Source organism: Opisthocomus hoazin, chromosome 4 (assembly GCF_030867145.1).
Source record: "Opisthocomus hoazin isolate bOpiHoa1 chromosome 4, bOpiHoa1.hap1, whole genome shotgun sequence".
Classification (NCBI taxonomy): Eukaryota; Metazoa; Chordata; class Aves; order Opisthocomiformes; family Opisthocomidae; genus Opisthocomus; species Opisthocomus hoazin.
In genome coordinates, this window is record NC_134417.1 from 15,167,968 (window position 1) to 15,186,886 (window position 18,919).

Sequence of the window (18,919 nt, forward strand, 5' to 3'; positions counted from 1 at the left end):
TTTTCCCCAGGGCCATCACCTTGCCATCTCAGCCTTAGGCAGACACTCATCAAAGTTATAAATTAAACAGGAATAATCCTGTTAAATAATTCCTGTGAAACACGAATAATCATGTGCCCTTTGGCACCATGAAATATTTTTGTTCCTCACAGTCATGTTTTGATGATTAAAAAACCTAGCTGATCTGTGGAGTACTTCAAGAGCAGAGGATGGTTCATTCTACATTAATATAAAATCTTATTTTTTTTTTTTCCCATTGGGTCTGTGTTATATCTAAACATTTTTGCATATTTAAGTGGGTTGTAGTGAATAAGGGATTTATTGTCAGTGAAAGGACATGATCTATTTGCTGTGCAAGAGCACAGCAGTATCTTAGTGAACCTGGTGAAATTCTGGGTTTGATTGCGAAGGGAGGCAGTGGGTTTTCCATTACTGGAGCTTTTTAGTGTAAGATCAGACAAATCCACCTCAGTAATGAGTAAGATATCTTGTTTTGAGGGAAGGAAAAGCTCTAAATGGTTCCTTGAGGTTCCTTTCAGCTCTGTTGGTGCTGTGATCTGAAAGATTTTTGTCTTTCAATACACAGGTGATAGATGATTGCAGTGGACACCAGACTGAAGGTCAAAGATACACACATGCCACAGTTGTTAGACCTGGGCCTAAAGTCAGCAGTGTAAGTTACTTGCAAAAATCACATTCATGAGCAAGTTAAACTGTCAGTGTAAGAGTTACCTTTCAGTAATAAACACTTGGTTGTCCTAGTCCAAGACAGCTCTTCCACACTTTGTATTTCTTGTACTGCCTGCAGAGAGATTGCCTTGCTCTCTCTGATTAAAAAGAGATGCCTGGGGAACCTTGCTGCTCTCACCAGAAGCAGGGGGATGCTGGATGACAGATTGTCTAACCTGGGGAATTTGCCTGTCCTGGTGGCTTGAGACTCAATCCAAACTCAGCTGAGTGGTGAAGATGTCTAAAAGCACTTGGGACTGCAGTGGAGTCTGGTAGCCGCTGTTGGATTCTTGGTGGTGGCATACACCAAGGGGGACACTTTCAGACATCCATTTCACCTTGCAAGACCAGTATAAGACCTAGCAGAGTCTTGTTAAAGAAATAGGACTAGCGAGTTCCTTTCAGTAAATTGCATCTAATAGTCTGCTAAAACTGTCAGTGAACTTTTCCTACTGCTTAAGCTAAATATTTCTGTACAAATTTCGCCTCCTCTTTATATACCAGTCCTTCCTGTCCCGCTGTGACAAATCAGCCAGTTATACACGGTTAGCTTCTTACCATGGCCCAAAGGATAGACCTAAAATGCTTTGGCCCAAGTTTAAAATCTTTGCCGCAGTATCTAATCCACTTGCTTTTCTCCTAGGCACCAGTGGAAGGAGTTACCATTTTACATCAGTTTCCATTTTCTTCGACCTTACAGAGAATGTCTGTCATTGCTCAGGAGATTGGTGGGGAACAACAGGTCTTCACAAAAGGAGCTCCAGAAATGGTAGCTATGTTATGTAGAGCAGAAACAGGTAACTAACATTTATAAATGCTTCCTAGAAACACATATGTACAAGGGACTTTTGCTGCAGTGAGGTGGAAGGTCCAAATGAGATTTCTGGGTCTAAGGCATTATTACTTCAGCTTGAGAAGTCAGAGTCTCTGTTGTGCTCCAAGTCTAAGTCTAAGGTCTCATACAGCCCTTCTCAGCAAAGAAGGGGTTGGACTAGATGACCCACAGACGTCCCTTCCAACCCCTACCATTCTGTAATTCTGTGAAGGACTGCTAAAAGATAAAAGTAAGTACCAACTCTTGTACAAGGTGTATAGTCTCTGCCAGAATAGATATTTGAAAAAGTTGTCTACTAGTCCAGTACACACCAAAAATATTTTGTTTTTCTCCAAGCCTTGGGAGGGCAGCTAAAAGAGCACAGTTCCTTTGTGACACACTGGAAGAAGGTAAGTCTTTGCAGAATAGTTTAGGATCCTAAGTGCAAATAACAGAGGAGAGGCGATGATTTTCTTATTGAGCAAAGTTCAGTTCAACACCTTTCCTTGACGTCCTTGGCCTGTTGGTAGACTCTAGGTGTACCTGCTCTCTGGGACAGGAACCTTCGCTGCTCCAAGGCTTCCTTTTGCCCTGATGAACTGTCTTTATCTCTTTTGCACAGTCCCATCCAACTTTGAAAGCAAGCTTCTGTTCTACACAGTGCAGGGCTTTAGGGTCATCGGACTGGCATGTAAATCTCTACAGGCAGGGAAGCAATCTACTGATCTAACAAGGTAAGCCCTAGACTGTGTCTTTCAGCCACATTCAGCCATGGGCTAGTGGTGCCTCACATTGTACCATTACCATAACACCCCTGCCAAGAGCAGGGCTGTAGTACAGAGTTTTTCTAGATTTAGGCCAGAGGGAATCTGATTTAAATCTGGGTATAGGTCTGTTTGAGAATGGGTAGAGGCACTTCACCACCTCATACTTATAGCACATGCCTGGAATCCTTACACATTTTGTAAGTGGGTCAACATAGGAAGTATACTCTAGTACACTCTGAAGTCTAGTACACCCCTCCTTCAGTCCATCATTTCTACCAATCTTGTTACAGATTTATCCAGGCTGTCAGCTGAAAAGAAATGTCTTTTTTTTTTTTTTGTCATCCTGGTTCTTTGATTAAGGAAAGGCAGCAGATGACCCCCATTACACTGCCTGTTCTCTAGCCCAGTCAAAGTCAGAAGACTATTGTCTGCTGCTGTCTTGGTCCAATTCTTTAGCTTTCTAGCTGTAGCTTTCTTTAGTTTCTAGAGAAGTCAGCAACCTCTTCTGCTATGCTCGTCATATTAGTTTTCCACAAACCTCACACAAGAACACACATGAATCTGTATGCTTTTACGCAAATCCATCCAGCTTTTGCCTGGATGCTCCAGAAACATCACTTCTGAAACATTTGTGGTTACTTAGCATCTGCCGTACTTTCTGTTTACTAGCTGCAGGTCCTAATACAGATGGGGCTCACTGGCTCTTTCACAGGGCTTTTTGCTTTGCTGACAGGGCCAATCAGACCGAGGCAAAGTGCAAGTGGTTTGTTTAATTCTTGTGACGGGTATCGTAACAGACCTATCCAACCCAATGAGCAAATGTGTGTGAGTGATATGGCCCAGATTTTGCAGTGGTGTGTGCATTTATAGCATGTGTGATGTATATACTGCCAGGGGGGAAAAGAAAACCGGAGGTCAAACACAAAATCCACTGTGAGAGCCATAAATATTTGGGCACCATCTGACTCAGCTACTCCAACTGCCATGCAAGTGTTTGGCATCACCTCCTCCTTACTACAGTGGCCGAAATAAGTGTTTGAAAGCTTTTCTTTTTTTTTTTTTCAGACTCTTGAGAGTCAACCTGTCTCCCTGAAAGACCTCTAGTTTGTTACTCAGGGATGGAGTTGTTTACCAAATTCTGTTCTCAATTGGATGTGTTCAACTGTAAAAGAAGCAATAGTACACATGTAAAGAAAAGAGTAGGAGAGAACAGAATTGGAGTTCCCGCATGCTGTTTGCTCAGGCCCTACTATCAAGAGTAGCAGATTAATTTACTAAGGTGTCTTTGTAGTACAGTCCTCAAATGAGAAAGACTAGTGTGTGACTTTCCAAATCAGACGGCCACAGTTTGGGAATCCTGCAGGAAATTTAGGGTGCTTTTTCATGCTGGGTAAGGATGGTGCATGAATGGAAAACAGTCCAACTTACCCATTAGGCTTCGTGTTGGTGTGTGGAGTAGGTAGGTTGAAATTGGCTCTTTTTTGATGTGGTAATTAAGCAAACATGAGCTGGAAGCTGGCTACATACTGAACTCATTGTTCAGAACAAGGGAAGAAGGGAATAGAAGGATGAAAAATCAAGTCAAGATCCTTCATACACAACCAGCACCACTTGCTGCCAGTGGGAAGCAAGCCCTGCTGGTGTTGAAATAGCACCCCAAAAGTCAGACAGCCTGAGACTGATGAAAACTAACAAGTTATTTTAATTCTTTTGAGTTAGGTGGGATGGTTAACAGTTATAACTGACTATCAGCAAATTCAATGCAAAACCAGAGCAAAGGCCAAAAGAAAAATTCAATCTGTCTGTCTGTTCTTCGCTCTTAGGGAGGAGGTGGAATCTGATCTGACATTCCTGGGTCTGCTGATAATGGAGAATCGATTAAAGAGGGAGACAAAGTCTGCTCTGGAAGAGCTCAGTGCTGCCCACATCAGGAGTGTTATGGTCACAGGTATCTAAAAAGTGTGGATTATTTGTGTGGCCACTGGCCGAGACAGAGGGAATTCAACGATGTCTGAGTGAACAGTCTGCTTCTTTGTCACCACCAGTGGTAAAAAGGCACAGACATTTCTATCTTTCAGACAATTACAGTCCAAGAAGCATGTGTGTTGTAATAATGATGTGAGCTGAACTATGCAGGCTTATATCCCTGACAACTTCACCAGGCTCTGTCAGATATACCTAACTCTTAATCATCTGTCTCACTTTCGACACAGATCAGAGCCATCCTGTTCCTCTGATGCTTTCCACTGAGTCAATTTGTTCTCCCTGGTAAGGTTATCAGATGACATGCACAAAGACATGTCATGCGAGATCCCCTTTTGATGGGGCCTTGTGAAATCCTGTTGTCATAAATGAGCAGAGATGGAGCATGGATGCCAGGATTAATCACTGAACCTTTAGACATCTGGTAACTCATGCCTGCCAGTTCCTGCAGATCCCATTTTTTTACTTGAAGGGCTGGTTTGGATTTGGATAGGATAACCCCCAGCTTTTCCATGGTCGAAATATATTTTTCCAGGAGTCACACAGATCTTGACTTCTTGGGCTTCACCGCTTTCAGCACACATCCTACACCAAAGCCATCTAAGGCCAGTTGATGAGAATCAGTGATAGTAGCAGCAACTTAGTGTGAATCCTTTATTGGTTTTTGTCTAAAACATATCATCTAGGAGTACATTCCCCATCTGGATTTTTTGAAGCTAAGATGAAAATATTTAATCTGTAGATGAAAATGAAAATATTTCATTTCCAGATGAAAATATGTTTAACTATTGAAACAGACGTCATCTGCAAAGTTTTGCTCTTTATCAAAAACTTTCTTAGGTACAGATACTGAAATCTTACTGATTCTTGTGGATGTATTTCAAAACTCACAATTCAGGAAAGGCTAACGTTTCCTCCATTTCCTCATTGCAGAAATTTTTAGATAATACTCTCCTTGATTTTTCTAGGTGACAACATTCAGACAGCTGTAACTGTTGCCAAAAATGCTGGGATGATTTCTCCAATGAACAGAGTGATTCTTGTGGAAGGAAACAAAATACCTGGATCTTTTTCAGCATCTATAAGCTGGAAACCACTAGAAGAAAACAAAACTGAAGATTACGGAAACCTGGCGAGCATATCAGAAGCAAGTGTTGTACAGCAGGAAAACAAACTAAGCGAGAATGCTTTAAATAATGCAGTGGGATTATGCTAGTATAACAGAGACCAGCCATTTACCATTGTCTGCATGTCAGACAGGATGTTATGTGCTATAAAAGTGTTTAAACAGAAGGGATCTTTATAAAACTGTGCTCCCCTAGAACTTCCTTCCTAGCATATTATCTTGTGAACACGTTTTTGCTAACTGCCTAGGTAGGTTTAAGAACAGCTTTGCAGACACCCAGGAAAGATTTGTGTTTAGCCCTCATGCTTAGCTGATGCCAGTTTAATGCATGTTTCCTTTCACTCCAAGGTAAATTTGATAGTCTAGATGTGGACTTAAAATCTGTGGAACTGCACTGAATGAACCAGCCCTGTTCAAGCAGGTAGAAAGTTAGCACTTCCCCATACCTGCAGAATTAAAACACAGATTAACTGTTGAGAAATTGCCTATACACAGTGAAACAGGCTAGCTATGCTAGGGAATTATATTTCATCAAGCATCTCCACAAAGAAACTGAGACAAAGACCAGTTACTCTCTCCCTGAAGAGTATGTCTGAAGGTGCTGACCCTTCTCTGAGAAGTATTAGAGTCAGGCAGATGGTAGGGAATCTCTGCAGGGGCTGTTGAGGGGCTCCTTTCTACCAAAGCTCAGCCTAGGCAGCATCTTCACTGTATTTCGCTGCCAAAAGGCACGCCTAGCTATGGTGCCCATATGGGGCTCTAGCCCCTCTCACTCACTGTGCAGCTCACCAGATTGGCACTGTTGCATGAATTCTATCAAATGTGGCAATGCTGAGGGACAGCTTTTAAGACATATGAAGCACCCAGTTCACACTGAAATTAATTTAGGCAAATTAATTTAATTATGCCTAAATCCCTTCACAAATCCAGACAAAGGCAATGGGTCTTCAACCCAGGTCTCCCAGAGTCTTCACAAGTGCCTTCTCCGTGGTATATCCTTTTTTTTTGTCTGTAGTAGTGCTTGTGTAAATGCACATAGTAGCTTTTGAGGGCTTGTGAGCAGCATTCATTCTGTCTTGTTTTACAGGATGATGACAGTCAGGCTGAAAGAAGGACTGGACTGGCATTGGGATCAGGCCAGTATCATTTTGCCATGAGTGGAAAATCTTACCAAATTATATCACAGCATTTCAGGCACTTACTTCCAAAGGTAAGATCTGGATTATTTAACTGGAGGAGGCTTGCCATTCAGTAGATTTGGATTGTCCTGATATAATTAGCTGGAGATCTGTACCAGGACATCATCTGGGAACAATTCTAACCCTGAAATACTCATCAGCTGGATGGATCTCTGATATTAATATATGGGGAAAGATCTGAAAACCCCTGTGGTTTTTTCTGCACATGAGAGGAGCAGACCTACCTCGTGGTGTGAGGACATGACTTAAAACATTTGTGCCTGTATGCCTGGTCCTTGCACTGCACTGATTCTCTCACGTTTTGGAGAACAGGAGAAAACATAGTATTACACAGCACGCAATTCAGCACGACTTGTCTGCTTTATGGAAAGGATAGTCTCATGAATTCTCTTCTAGTAAATCCCTACCTGGTAATCTGTGTTCACCAGTTAACTCAAATGACACACCAGGCCTCTTGTCCTTGTGATTGTTATTTTTTCAAAACATTAACTAAAATACCTTTTATTTTTGATAATCAGCCTTTCCTGTCTTGGATCTAGCATCAGGTGTTTAGAAATGTGATTTTTTTGTGGTTTCTATTCCAGATTATCACTGAAATTGCTGTGACTCTTACCTCAAGTGCTCAAAAAATCACTTTTTTTCTCCTTACAGCTCCTGCTGAATGGAACAGTTTTTGCTAGAATGTCTCCTGGTCAGAAATCCAGCCTTGTAGAAGAGTTTCAAAAGCTGGAGTAAGTTCATAATGAGTACTAAGAGTTAGGAAGTGTTTGATGATTTTTCCAAGCTTGAAAAGAGTCTAGTGAGAGCTAGCTTTTGGCTAACATATCATTCCCTAGAAGTGCACAAAACTGAAACTTCCACAGACATACAGCTTAGCAGTTAAATTCCTAAAGCCTGTTAAAGAAGACACACTGAAGTCCATGTTGGTTTGGCAATCTGTCAAAGGCCTAACAGTCCCATGATTCTGGGTTTCATTTGTTCACATTATCCTTCATTCTTACGTCTCTTTCTGGGCCTGAAGGAGGGGCACTTGTCTACCCAAAATGTTTAGGAATATCTCCCAGCACTTACAGCTTCTCTGATGCTAGCAGTCTTTTTACTGCACTGTTGCTGACTCAGTGTGATGGGTTAGAAAACATGCAGAGCAGTCTGGATCGATATGCCCTGTGCTGTTCACAGTCACAGAGGTGTGTAAATATCGCTGAGTCCCAGGTGTCTTGTTGCCTATTATTCAGCTGTTTCCCAAGTCTTTTGAAGACCCCCACTCTCATCTCGACGAGCTAGCCTCTAGAGCAGGGTAAGCTTTAGGCTATTTCAGATTATCAGCCTGGTGTGAGCAGTTGTGAGCACCCCAACCACTGTCTGGCTTCCCTGGACAAGCATCAATGCCTTCCAGTGAGAACTTCCCCTGCAACGAAATCCAGGCCTTAGCAGTGAAAGACAGAAGTGAGTCAGTTCCTGAAGCACTAGGCTGATTTTACTTGGATGCTGCAGATATACAGATTTACTTTTAGGGCTCATCATTTCACAAGGTTATTTCAGCCTTGGGGTGAGGAGCTGTCTCCAGATATCCTGTTAAGCCCATATTCTTCTTCTCTCTCTACTCCAGCTGCCTCTGTCACTCTCTGTCTGCTCTGGGAGGTTCTGGCAGGACTGAACCCCAAAGCAGAGTCCCCATTCATGTCTATTCCCAGTGAACACGAGGTACCAGTGCCTGCAATCCTTTCTTTCTGAGCAGGGCTCTCACCATTAGCTTGACCTTAAACCCAGTGAGGGTGGGAGACGGAGTCCATTGTAGTGAACATAAAGTTCATACTAATGTATTCTACTGTCCGTCACAACAGAAACTCTTTGCTCATCTGAAGTGCAAGCCCAAGGCCCATACACAGTCCAGGGTCCCGGGCTTGTATTTCAGTCTTTCAGCTTTGCAGAAGGGCTTTTAACAAAAAGCTTGCATGACTTGCATAAGTGAATTGCATGGAGGAGGCTCTGACTCCCTCCTGTTTATAGGTCTCACTTTCCTCAGAACTGAACTGTAGGTCATTTTATTTTTTAGTTACTTTGTGGGCATGTGTGGAGATGGAGCCAATGACTGTGGGGTAAGTGAAAATTCTTTACGATATATTTATTTAAAAAATGAAAAATGAGTGTGATGCCAGTAGAATATCCCAAATGGAGCACATGTTGGAGATGGGAGTGCTCTGCTTATTGACAGAGCAGCTGTACTGGCACCAGTACTGATTCAGGCCTGATCCCACAGTGTGGTCCTTACCATGCAAGACCTGTCCTAGGCAGAGATTGTTGCAGTTTGTGGTCTCAAGGACTGATTCATTTCCATCGCAAAAACCACTAGAGGGTTCTCCAAGTCCTCCACTGGGGTTTCTGTCAACATCTTCTGTGTCTGGGGATGGAGAAGACTAGGGTGAGGAGGAGTTTCAATGGGGAACAGCTGTAGCCCTACAAGGTTTTTGTAAATGCACACTTTAGAAGTGCAAGAAAGTTTTTTTTCCAAAAGGAAGGGTCCGTGTTCAGGAGGGACCTGTAACTACCTTCTGGGCAGGTTCAGTTTGCTCCATGACTTCACGTATCCTTGTGGCAGTGAGAGCAATGCCACCTAGGCAGTGAAGCAATCACTTGCCCTAACACAAAGTCCCAAGGATTTACCTGGGGGAAGCAAGCAGAGAACCTAGACTGTCTAATAAGGTGTGAACTGCAAATAAGTGCTGAAAAAGGAGGCAGAGCCAAACCTGTCATCTGCAGCTCGTAGTGGATGGCTTTGGGGTCTGTGGAAAATGGACTTTCCCATGCTGTCACCCCCATTCTTCTGGACCCGATGCCTCAGCCACATCCTACTGGAGGAACCTTTCAGGTGGAGCACATCCGGGGAGTGAAGAGGGACTGCTGTTCACAGAACGCATCCTGTAATAAGGGGTCACTTCTTGGCTGACATATCAGTTGCTGGGTCTTCCTGGTTTGTGAGTGCTGAAGAAGAATGTAACTTTCAGGCTTTGAAAGTGGCGCATGCAGGGATATCACTGTCGGAGCAGGAGGCATCTGTGGCTTCACCTTTCACATCCCAAACACCCAGCATAGCATGTGTGCCAGAGCTAATCAGGTAAGCATGGATTTTTGTTGCCTATTATATAAAGGAGACAGTTCCCACTCCTCCCAAATATTCGTGTTGGGTGTTCCCACTGGGACAGAATGTACATATCTAGAGAAAAATAAATGTCTTTGACCTTGACATTGACATTTGCCTAGTTCCCATCTGAAATTCCTTTAAGATATATTAATTCCCTCAAAACTACAGGAGGAGGGCATCTACAGCTGGGCTTTATGTCATTAGCAGTATTTTAAATGCCAAAGAAATAGCAAAATGAACAATGCTCCATAAAGCTGGATCAAATGTCCACAAATCAACACGTACACTACTGTTAGGCCCTGCCTTTAATACCCTATGCAAGCAAAACATTAGCATCTGTTATGCCAGGGTCCTGGTTTTGCTTACTGGGGCAGATGAATAAATCAGGGAGAGTGCATTACTGTTGTTGGATACCGTATGTTGACTGCAGGAGGAAAGGACTTGTTAGTATGAACTCACTGAGCAACTGCTTGGCTTTGTATGTTTTTCCTCATACGGAATTGTTACTTGCTCTATTAATGTAAGCAGGAAAAGTTGCTGGAGTAAATTGTCATCTTGGGAATATAGATGACTAGAATCAAGCCCTTTTGCTTGCAGCAAAATTTCTGTATGGGAAGATTTTACTTTCATTCTGTCCAGTTTTAATTTATTTTACCTCCCAGCAAGATACTGGCAGACACTTTTCTACTTGTGACACGTCTGATTTTTCAACAGCATTTTGAGAGGACTGGCAACAGGAGCAGACCCATCACCTAATTGCTGTCCTATATTCATGTCTTCACACAGGGAAGGCCGTGCTGCCCTCATCACTTCCTTCTGCATGTTCAAGTACATGGCACTGTACAGCACCATTCAGTACCTTGGTGTTCTCCTGCTGTACTGGGTATGGCTTGGGAACATGTTGGCTAGAACTGGATGAGCTGCTATTCCCTTGTAGGAGAAACATGGTGTAAAAGTCACAATAAAACTAGGATATGAAGCTTTACCTTCATCTGAGCTGTAAACTTCTGTGGCGTGATCATGTGGTCCTCCTGTACACTCAGCTGAAAACAGGAAAGATTCTTCCCATTAACTTCCTCCAGTGGGCTCAAGATCCAAGCTGGTCAAAAAGAAGGCTGAGATACTGAACAGTATTTTGGATGAGAGCATATGCCTTTGAAAAGGGAGAATCTGGCATAAGCATATGCTGTTGCAATTTATTCAGCATTTAAAGCATGAATTAACTTGACAGTAAGCAAAATCCCCTGGAGTGCCTTAAACCACTTTTGCATGGCTTCTTCCCAAATAGAGAGGAGGGTTTTGCATTCAGAAGTCACCCAGCATTGAGAAAGCACATCTCTTCAAATAGCCTTCTTTTTTATTACATTGAGTGAACTGGAAGCATTGTTAGTCTGAACGATGCACAAAATGAGAGTATTTGCTGCAGGCCTGATGATGACGAATCTATTGGCAGGGTGGTGGATTGTGTGGTCCCCTTATCTGCTGAGTAGTGTTTCAGAACAAACAGCAGAGCATTAGCTCCATGAAAATAATACAGCTTTCTGGCGATGATATAAACAAGCCCTTGGCAAATGTCTGATTTGTGATTTTTTTTTTTTTCTTTGTGTTTCTCTTTTCAGCAACTAAACTCCTTTGGGAATTACCAATTTTTGTTCCAAGATCTGGCTATTACCACTGTAATTGGTGTGACAAGTAAGCCCCTTAGTCATTGTATGTATTAATGGGAGAATAATCTCAAATATTTTTTACCTCCTTGGAAATTCATAATTCTGTGTACAGAAAGGAAGAAAAGAGAGACTGCACAGAGTACAGGATGTTTAGATTAGTAGAGGAGGCGTCTTGTTTGAGGAAAGCTCTGAAATAAGATGGGTAATTCTTAATGGTGCATTTGCTGAGCATGTAGGTTGTTGATAACTGGGATGTTATCTACAGAAGGAGTAAAAACAGACGTAATGCAGTGGAAAGTCTATTAGGCTTTCTCCTGTTGACTTGGGAAGGCAGATGAAGAAGATATCTAAGGATCCGTGCCCAAATGAAAAAGTGTAGGGATTGACTGTTCGGAGTCCAACTCATATTTGAAGCTGTGTAGGCAGGAGGCACGAGAGGAAAGAGAGATGAAAATGGAGAAGAAAGAAATTACAGATGTCAGACACTACAGAGCGGGAATTTGTAAGCCAAGTGTAAGAGAGGAAACCAGTGCTGGAGGGGAAAGAGAAAGACGGGGTTGTTGAGAAAGAGTAAATGCAGGGGGAGGTTTAGAAGCAGACTGGCAAAGGCAGGGGCATCAAAAGCATATAGCAAAACCACATAGCTGTCTTCCATCCTTGCTGGAACACAGACAACTGGAAAAGGCCTTGATTAAATCAATCCTAAAAGGGTCAGCCACAATACTGGGTGCCAAAAGCTACCTTCCTGTAAGTAGCCCATTTGGAACACTGCCTCAAGACTTTCTGTATAGCTCCTTTACTCAAAATCTGTGTAACTTGTTAAACATAAGAGCAGAGGAAAACCTGTTAGCTCAGCTAATGCAGTCCTCTACCAGCTCAAATGACTGGGCACTAGAAGCTTAGTCCAGAAGGATGCACAGAACATGGGCAACAGAAAATCGCAAGCTGCAGTTGACAAATGACAGGACAGAAAGAGAACAGGAGAGCTTGAGCATATCCGTATATACTTGGGCCTGACAGTAGCCAAAGAAAATAAAAATCCAACATCTTATTTTCCAAAAATGCTTCATGATAGTCAGATGCCATTAATTAACCTCTTCTGAGGCCAATAAGATTTTGTAAGAAAACAACTCTGTATTTTGTACTTTATGTAGTATTTTTATGTATTATAAAGAACACTATAGACTGTAAAAGTGCTGGCCATTGATCACAGTAATATACAGCAGCACTGCCTGTATTTTGGACACAGTAGTAAACATGTCTGTGCATGTTCCAGTGAGTTTCACAGGTGCCTATCCGAAGCTGGTTCCCTACAGGCCTCCTAGCCAACTCATCTCACCCCCGCTGCTGCTCTCTGTTGTACTTAACATCCTCTTCAGCCTCGGCATGCAGATTTTTGGGTTTGTGGTGGTTCAGGAGCAGCCCTGGTATTCCAAGACTGATATACACAGGTAGGTCCCCTTCTTGGGGCTCTGGGTGACACAGGGCAGACCTAGTGGGACAGGTATGCATGACATTATTGATCAGCTTAACTACAGGCCTGATCAGCTGCTGCAGGTGGACCTTGTGCTTCCCCACAGAGTGCAAATACGTTAATTAGTGTTGTCTGCAGGTCCCTAAGCTCCCCAGCAAGTCTGCTGTGCAGCACAGTTCATGTGGTGAGAATGCTTCTGTTGAGCACAGAGAGGAGTATTTGATTGCAGGGAAGACCAGGGTATCCATCTAGGTTTGAGCTCAGGCTCTGCCAAGTTCAGCAAGCTCAACCCAGTGGGTGAGACTGAGGACATATTGCCAATAACCTACATCATTGTGATAGCCGGAGCAAATCATAGCTGCAAGGGACGATTCCTGATAGTGGTAGTGGAAGCTGGGGGAAATAACCAAGACAGTGACCATTTGTTGACCAGTATGACACTCTTTTTCAGCGCCTGCCTCTCAGTGAACACCCACATGGAGAATTCTTCCTCTCTTTCCAGCCTGAGGCTCTATGGGCTGAGAGATGGAGCCTCTGGGCAAGTGGATAATGGCTACAAGAGTTATGAAAACACCACAGTGTGGCTGCTAAGTACCATCAACTGCCTCATCGTAGCACTAGTGTTTTCCAAGGGAAAGCCTTTCAGGCAACCCATCTACACAAACTGTAAGTATGAGGAGAGAGGGAGGCATCTGTAAGTCAACTCAGGAGGTCAATTCACTAGGGAAAAAGTAAAACTTGACACAAGTGATGCCAGACAAAAAAAGCAGGAGCCCAATATTAGATTTGTAAATGACTGAAGGCCACCTTTTCAGAAGTTTTAGTGCCAATGCCATCCTGAGACCAGCAGCTCTCTGAGCTGGGCGCACACTTCCTGTTTCCGTACTGCTAAAAACTTGGCCCTGGCATTTGGATTTCTGAAATGCACAAATGGATTTTGATTAAAACTTTTGAGGACTAGCAGGAACATGGTGTTGGCTGGCAGAATCATCATGTTACTTAAGGCAGCCTGAATGAGACATCGCAAAAAGACTCAGAATTAGGTGGTCTCACTTTGCTTTAGTCTTTAGAATACCTCTGGAAGAGCCGCATGCCTGTCTCCCCAAAGCATGCTGTCTGACCAGTGTTTAAGAGAACTCCCATTCAGGGCATTCTTTTGGGCCCATCTCAGAAGAAAACATGCAATAAAATCTGCACGTTTGCAGAGGCTCTATTTCCTGTTCCAGAACTAGAGATGTCTAGCATTTGCTAACTCTATGACCAGCAACTGCTTTAAAGAGGAGACATCAAAGAAGGCAATAACCTGAAGGGGCTGTAGTGAAGTCTGATAGGTCTATTCTGCCTCTGAAAGACTGTCACGTGAAGGGAAGATGAGCACGTGTGATTGTGGCAGTTCTGGAAGTTGCAGTGAGGCACAGGAGAGCTGCTCTTTGAGGGGGTCAAATGCTGCAGCTGCCTCTCAGGCAAAGCTCTGTTCAGTTCTTTTTTTGCTGAAGAGGTAATGCTGCAGGTTTCATGGCTTTGCTGTTTTGGTATAGTAATGGTGAGGAGGGAACATTCCTCGCAGATAGCAGAAGCATTGGTCATCACTCTCCCAGAACCAGGCAAAACCAGAGCGAGTGGCCGGACAGTGGAGTTTGGTGCCTGCCAGCTTAAGAGAGAATGAATTTACTCATCATTAGAACATCTGCCTATGGATGGGGAAGGCAATAGATTCTCCATTACTTAGACTCTTTTGATCCTGACTGAGAGCAAAGTCTTGATACCACTGAAATTAAAGGCAGAGTTCCTAATCATATCAACAAAAGCAAGACTACATCCTGGACATTTTTCTGAATGACAGGAGATACTGAGCTCAGTGGAAGGCTCTAAGGCTTCTCAGGAAGCAGCTGAGATTGCTCATAACCCTGTGGTTTTATTTGCTTGTTCTTGTCCCTTCAGATGTGTTCATACTGGTGCTCTTAGGGCAGCTGGGCATTTGCCTCTTCTTGGTGTTTGCTGATATTGATGATCTCTACTCTAAGATGGATGTGAGTATTGCTCCAAGGTGGGTTTTCTTCCTACTGCCAGTCCCATTATAAGTGCACTGGGATTGTTTTTAACAAAAGACACAGACTTTTGCAGGGACACATGGCACCTCTAAAGACAAATCAAATTCAAAGAGGTGATTTTAGATGACAGGATTGAAGAATCTTCTGGAGATATGGTAGCTCCAAACTAAGATCTGTGTGTTCTGACACCTGGACAACTACACACGTACGTTTGATTGTTTCAGCACATTGTCCATACAACAGCAGATGACATCACTGAGCTTACCATGCTTGGTATGTTGGTGACTTGATAGTTGTGAAGCCAGGAGAAGAAAGGAGCTAGGTTTAACCTAAAGCACCATGTGCTCATGTTTCTCAGACTGTGCTGCTCTGCACACAGATCCTCTTGCAAAGAAGATCTGCCAGTCAGCACTCATGGCAGCTCTCAGTTCTCAGTCTCTAATATTTTCAGGCTTCCTATTTACATTTCGGACAGTCCACAGTTTCCTAAAGCAGCATTTGGATTTAGAACAGTTGTAGAGAAAGACTAGTGGGGCTGTCACAGGCTGTCACGGCAATACAGGATCTCTCTTGATCCTTGATTAATAAATACTGATAGGGCTTGGCTTATTTAGTCTGGCAGAATGAGAGCTGGGTGTTGCCTTGTGCAAATCCATCCTAGGGGAAATGCAAGGGAAGGATAAGATTTACATCAGCCGTGGGACAGGGTTGTCAGTGGACCTGGCAGTTAGTATGTGGAGGCTGGGAGATGTTACACTGTGACACTCACACAGCCTTGTAGGAGGACTCACAGGAACAAAACAGCTACACACAGCTATTTTTTCAGTACATTTGTAATCAGAACGATGAAGTGTGATGGCTTTGAATAAAAAATACTGAACAAGATGCTGCTTCTAGTCCTATAAATTTGCGTGACAGTTAGAAAGTAGATTTAGAAACGAAAATAATGAAACATGGAGAGAGAAACATAGACAACGGGAATGGACCTGGATTTTGAATGTCAAGCAGCCTAGCTAAAGCTGCCTCACCATTTAAGTGTTTCCAGAGCAGCGGCTCAGCGGGCAGACCCAGTTAAAGAATCTGCCACGAGATGGCACTTTAAAACAAGTCTTAGTCCTGTTGTGGGCTGTGGTGGCACAGGACATTGTCAGCACTGCAGCTGCGAGGGGCTAAAAGGCCTTTGGGGAGAACAGTAAAACTGCCAGGCTGTCTGGAGGGAATACACTGGATTTGCTGAGAAGAGAAAAGGAGGGAGTGGCAATGAGAAAATTCTGCAATACCCTAGCCGTGGAGAAATTGCTGATCCAAGTTTTGGATCTGAGCTGCATCTCCAGCTACAGTTGAGCTACAGCCAGAAAGCCAGTGCTGCTGGCTGTGGGAAGCTGGAGCTGGGTTTGGAGCTGAAATAGATTTTGAACTATTTCCTATATTACAAAGAAAGGAAGCATTTAGATTTCCTGTTGCAGTTCTGGAGTATGGCTTTCTCTGCTGCATCATAAGTTTCAATTCCTCAAGACAAGTAGCAATATTGGCTCATCAGCAGTGTACAGCCAGTTTGGGATTCTAGCTTTTGATGACAAAGCTGGTGAAGGGTCTAGAGAACAAGTCCTATGAGGAGCGGCTGAGGCAACTGGGTTTGTTTAGTCTGGAGAAGAGGAAGCTGAGGGGAGGGAGACCTTATCACTCTCTACAACTGCATGAAAGGAGGTTGTAGCGAGATGGGTGTCAGTCTCTCTTCCCAGGTAGCAAGTGATAGGATGAGAGCAGATGGCCTCAAATTGCACCAGGGGAGGTTTAGATTGGGTATTAGGAAAAATTTCTTCACTGAAAGTGCTATCAAGCACTGGAACAGGCTGCCCAGGGAAGCAGTTGAGTCACCGTCCCTGGGGGTATCTAAAAGACCTGTAGAAGTGGAGCTTAGGGACGTGGTTTAGTGGTGGAGTTGGCAGTGTTAGGTTTACAGTTGGACTCGATCTTAAGGGTCTTTTCCAACAAAAATGATTCTATGTTTCTATAACACAAGCTCCCACCAGTGTCTAGTGTGTGCACGTGTTGTTGAACAGCAGCTTCTGCTTTTTTTCCCCAGCTCGTTTGCACCCCTACCTCGTGGCGGATCTCCATGGTGATCATGCTTGCAGTCACACTTGCTGTGTCTTTGCTTGCTGAGGTGAGCACAATTCATTGAATGTACCTGTCAACACTAACTAGAGAGACAAAAGTGTCAGGTCTCACTTTTTCTCCCTCCTTCTCAGCCCAGACTGGGAATATCTAGTAAAACAGGAGCCATTGCTGCTACCTCACCCTTACTCTTTCCTCAAAGCCCCACATCTGAATGATCAGATACAAGGGAATGCAAGGCTCAGCCACCTTTTCTTTCCTCTGGTGAGTGGGATTTATTAGACCCTGCCTCAGGTTAGAGAAATATGGGCAGTCTTTCATGTTTTCTACCCACATCCTGAAGGCTGGCAGGAAGAGCTGGTCCCCGTTTTCTGGTGGAGCTGGTATAAGAAGTGGTCAGTAAAAGGCTGTTTAAGGGATGTGGATGAGCAAGACAGGGTGGGAGGTCTGGGTCTCCACTGCTTGCTCCATGTGTGTCCTGTGGATGAAGAGGAAAATCTGCTGTCCAGGGCCTCCAGAATCTTCCTTTTGCTCTTGCTTTTACAGGAAGCTGTCATCGAGAACAGACCCTTATGGCTGCTGCTGAAAAAGACCTTCCGGTACAACTCGAAGAGCCATTACAAGAGGCTGCAGCGAGTGTTAGAGCAGGACTCAGCCTGGCCACCTCTGAATAGAACCTTCTTCTCAGATTCTGTGGCAATATCAATAGAGGGAAGTATGGGAGGGCATAGCAATCCAACATTTGACAGCAATGAGGACGCACTCTGAAGGAAACTGCAGAGGACACCTGTCCAGGACAGTGGCAGTTGGCTGTACAAAGACTATCTCAGAGACATAAGAAAAGAGGAAGGACTGACCCATCAGTGCCTCTCCATTCTAAGACTAGCCAGTTCTGGCTTATTTTTAAATTAACTGGAAGCAGAAAAGCTGGCTGCAATAGCATAAAGCTACAACAGCGTTTCTCCTGTCCCCTTGCCTGTGTGTGAATGGCTGCCAGCTGCAAATGGAACAGCTTGCTGAATATTGGCCAAGTATTCATGGTTGAAACACCTGATTGCTGCATCCTTCTCTTGAACTGCATTATACAGTCCACAAAGGTGGGGGCTCCTCCAGGTGAGAAGTAGCTAATTTGGGTATCAGCACTCCTCTGGGGAGATCCCCTTTGAGCAAACACATAGAAATTACTCCTGACAGAGGCTGCTCCTGTAGCTCCCAGGGTTTCAGATAGTGCTACCTGGTGTCTGGCATTTGCTGTTTTTTTCCCCTTCTGGCAATACCTGGCTTTCTGGAGCTGGAAGGAACTGCAAATAGCCAAAGCCTTCTAGAAGCATCTGCTTCTAGCACCGCTGTGCTCTTCCCATAATGGGAACAATGCAGATCTCTATTGCTAGCTCGCTGCTACCAGGCAAACTGTTTGCCCTCTTCTGAGTTTAAAACGTGTGGTGCTTGGATTTTCTGTGTGAAAAATCTATTGGCCTACAGAGCAGAATGATTTCATTGTTTAACATTTCTTCTTTGGGGGAGGTATTTGTTTGGGATATTAATTTTAAAAAAGTAGAGTGAAACACGTGATAATTGCAAATTGTGATCTCATTCTGTGGGTCTACAAGAACATGCTGTTCCTTGTGCTGTGGGCTTGCTCCACTAGAACATATACTGCATGGCTGGGCTGCTGCCTGGCATCAGCTCCTGGTTTACCAGTGCCAAAAGGAGCAGGTACTGAAGGGGTTACTACCTCCAAGGGCCCAAGGCCTGAACTAAAAGACAGGAAGCCAGCTAGGTCTCAGAATAATTTTATTAAATTCTGTGGCATGCTCTGAAGTTGAACCATCTGAGGTTTTGGCCCTGG

General features: G+C 43.8%; 1 protein-coding gene across 1 annotated transcript in view; it reads left to right on the plus strand.

Annotated features, from left to right (window-relative positions):
• ATP13A4 (ATPase 13A4) overlaps positions 1 to 18,624 on the plus strand; it is a 42,000-nt gene extending 23,376 nt beyond the window's left edge. Inside the window, exons 15-30 of the mRNA XM_075417342.1 lie at positions 587 to 673; positions 1,373 to 1,526; positions 2,166 to 2,277; positions 4,134 to 4,258; positions 5,262 to 5,425; positions 6,507 to 6,629; positions 7,270 to 7,349; positions 8,675 to 8,717; positions 9,624 to 9,733; positions 10,547 to 10,643; positions 11,380 to 11,452; positions 12,704 to 12,878; positions 13,353 to 13,567; positions 14,843 to 14,931; positions 17,039 to 17,119; positions 17,617 to 18,624. Of these exons, the coding sequence (XP_075273457.1) occupies positions 587 to 673; positions 1,373 to 1,526; positions 2,166 to 2,277; positions 4,134 to 4,258; positions 5,262 to 5,425; positions 6,507 to 6,629; positions 7,270 to 7,349; positions 8,675 to 8,717; positions 9,624 to 9,733; positions 10,547 to 10,643; positions 11,380 to 11,452; positions 12,704 to 12,878; positions 13,353 to 13,567; positions 14,843 to 14,931; positions 17,039 to 17,119; positions 17,617 to 17,838 (1,950 nt within the window). The 3' untranslated portion in view covers positions 17,839 to 18,624. The remainder of the gene's footprint in view (positions 1 to 586; positions 674 to 1,372; positions 1,527 to 2,165; positions 2,278 to 4,133; positions 4,259 to 5,261; positions 5,426 to 6,506; positions 6,630 to 7,269; positions 7,350 to 8,674; positions 8,718 to 9,623; positions 9,734 to 10,546; positions 10,644 to 11,379; positions 11,453 to 12,703; positions 12,879 to 13,352; positions 13,568 to 14,842; positions 14,932 to 17,038; positions 17,120 to 17,616) is intronic.
• Positions 18,625 to 18,919: the final 295 nt, after the last annotated feature.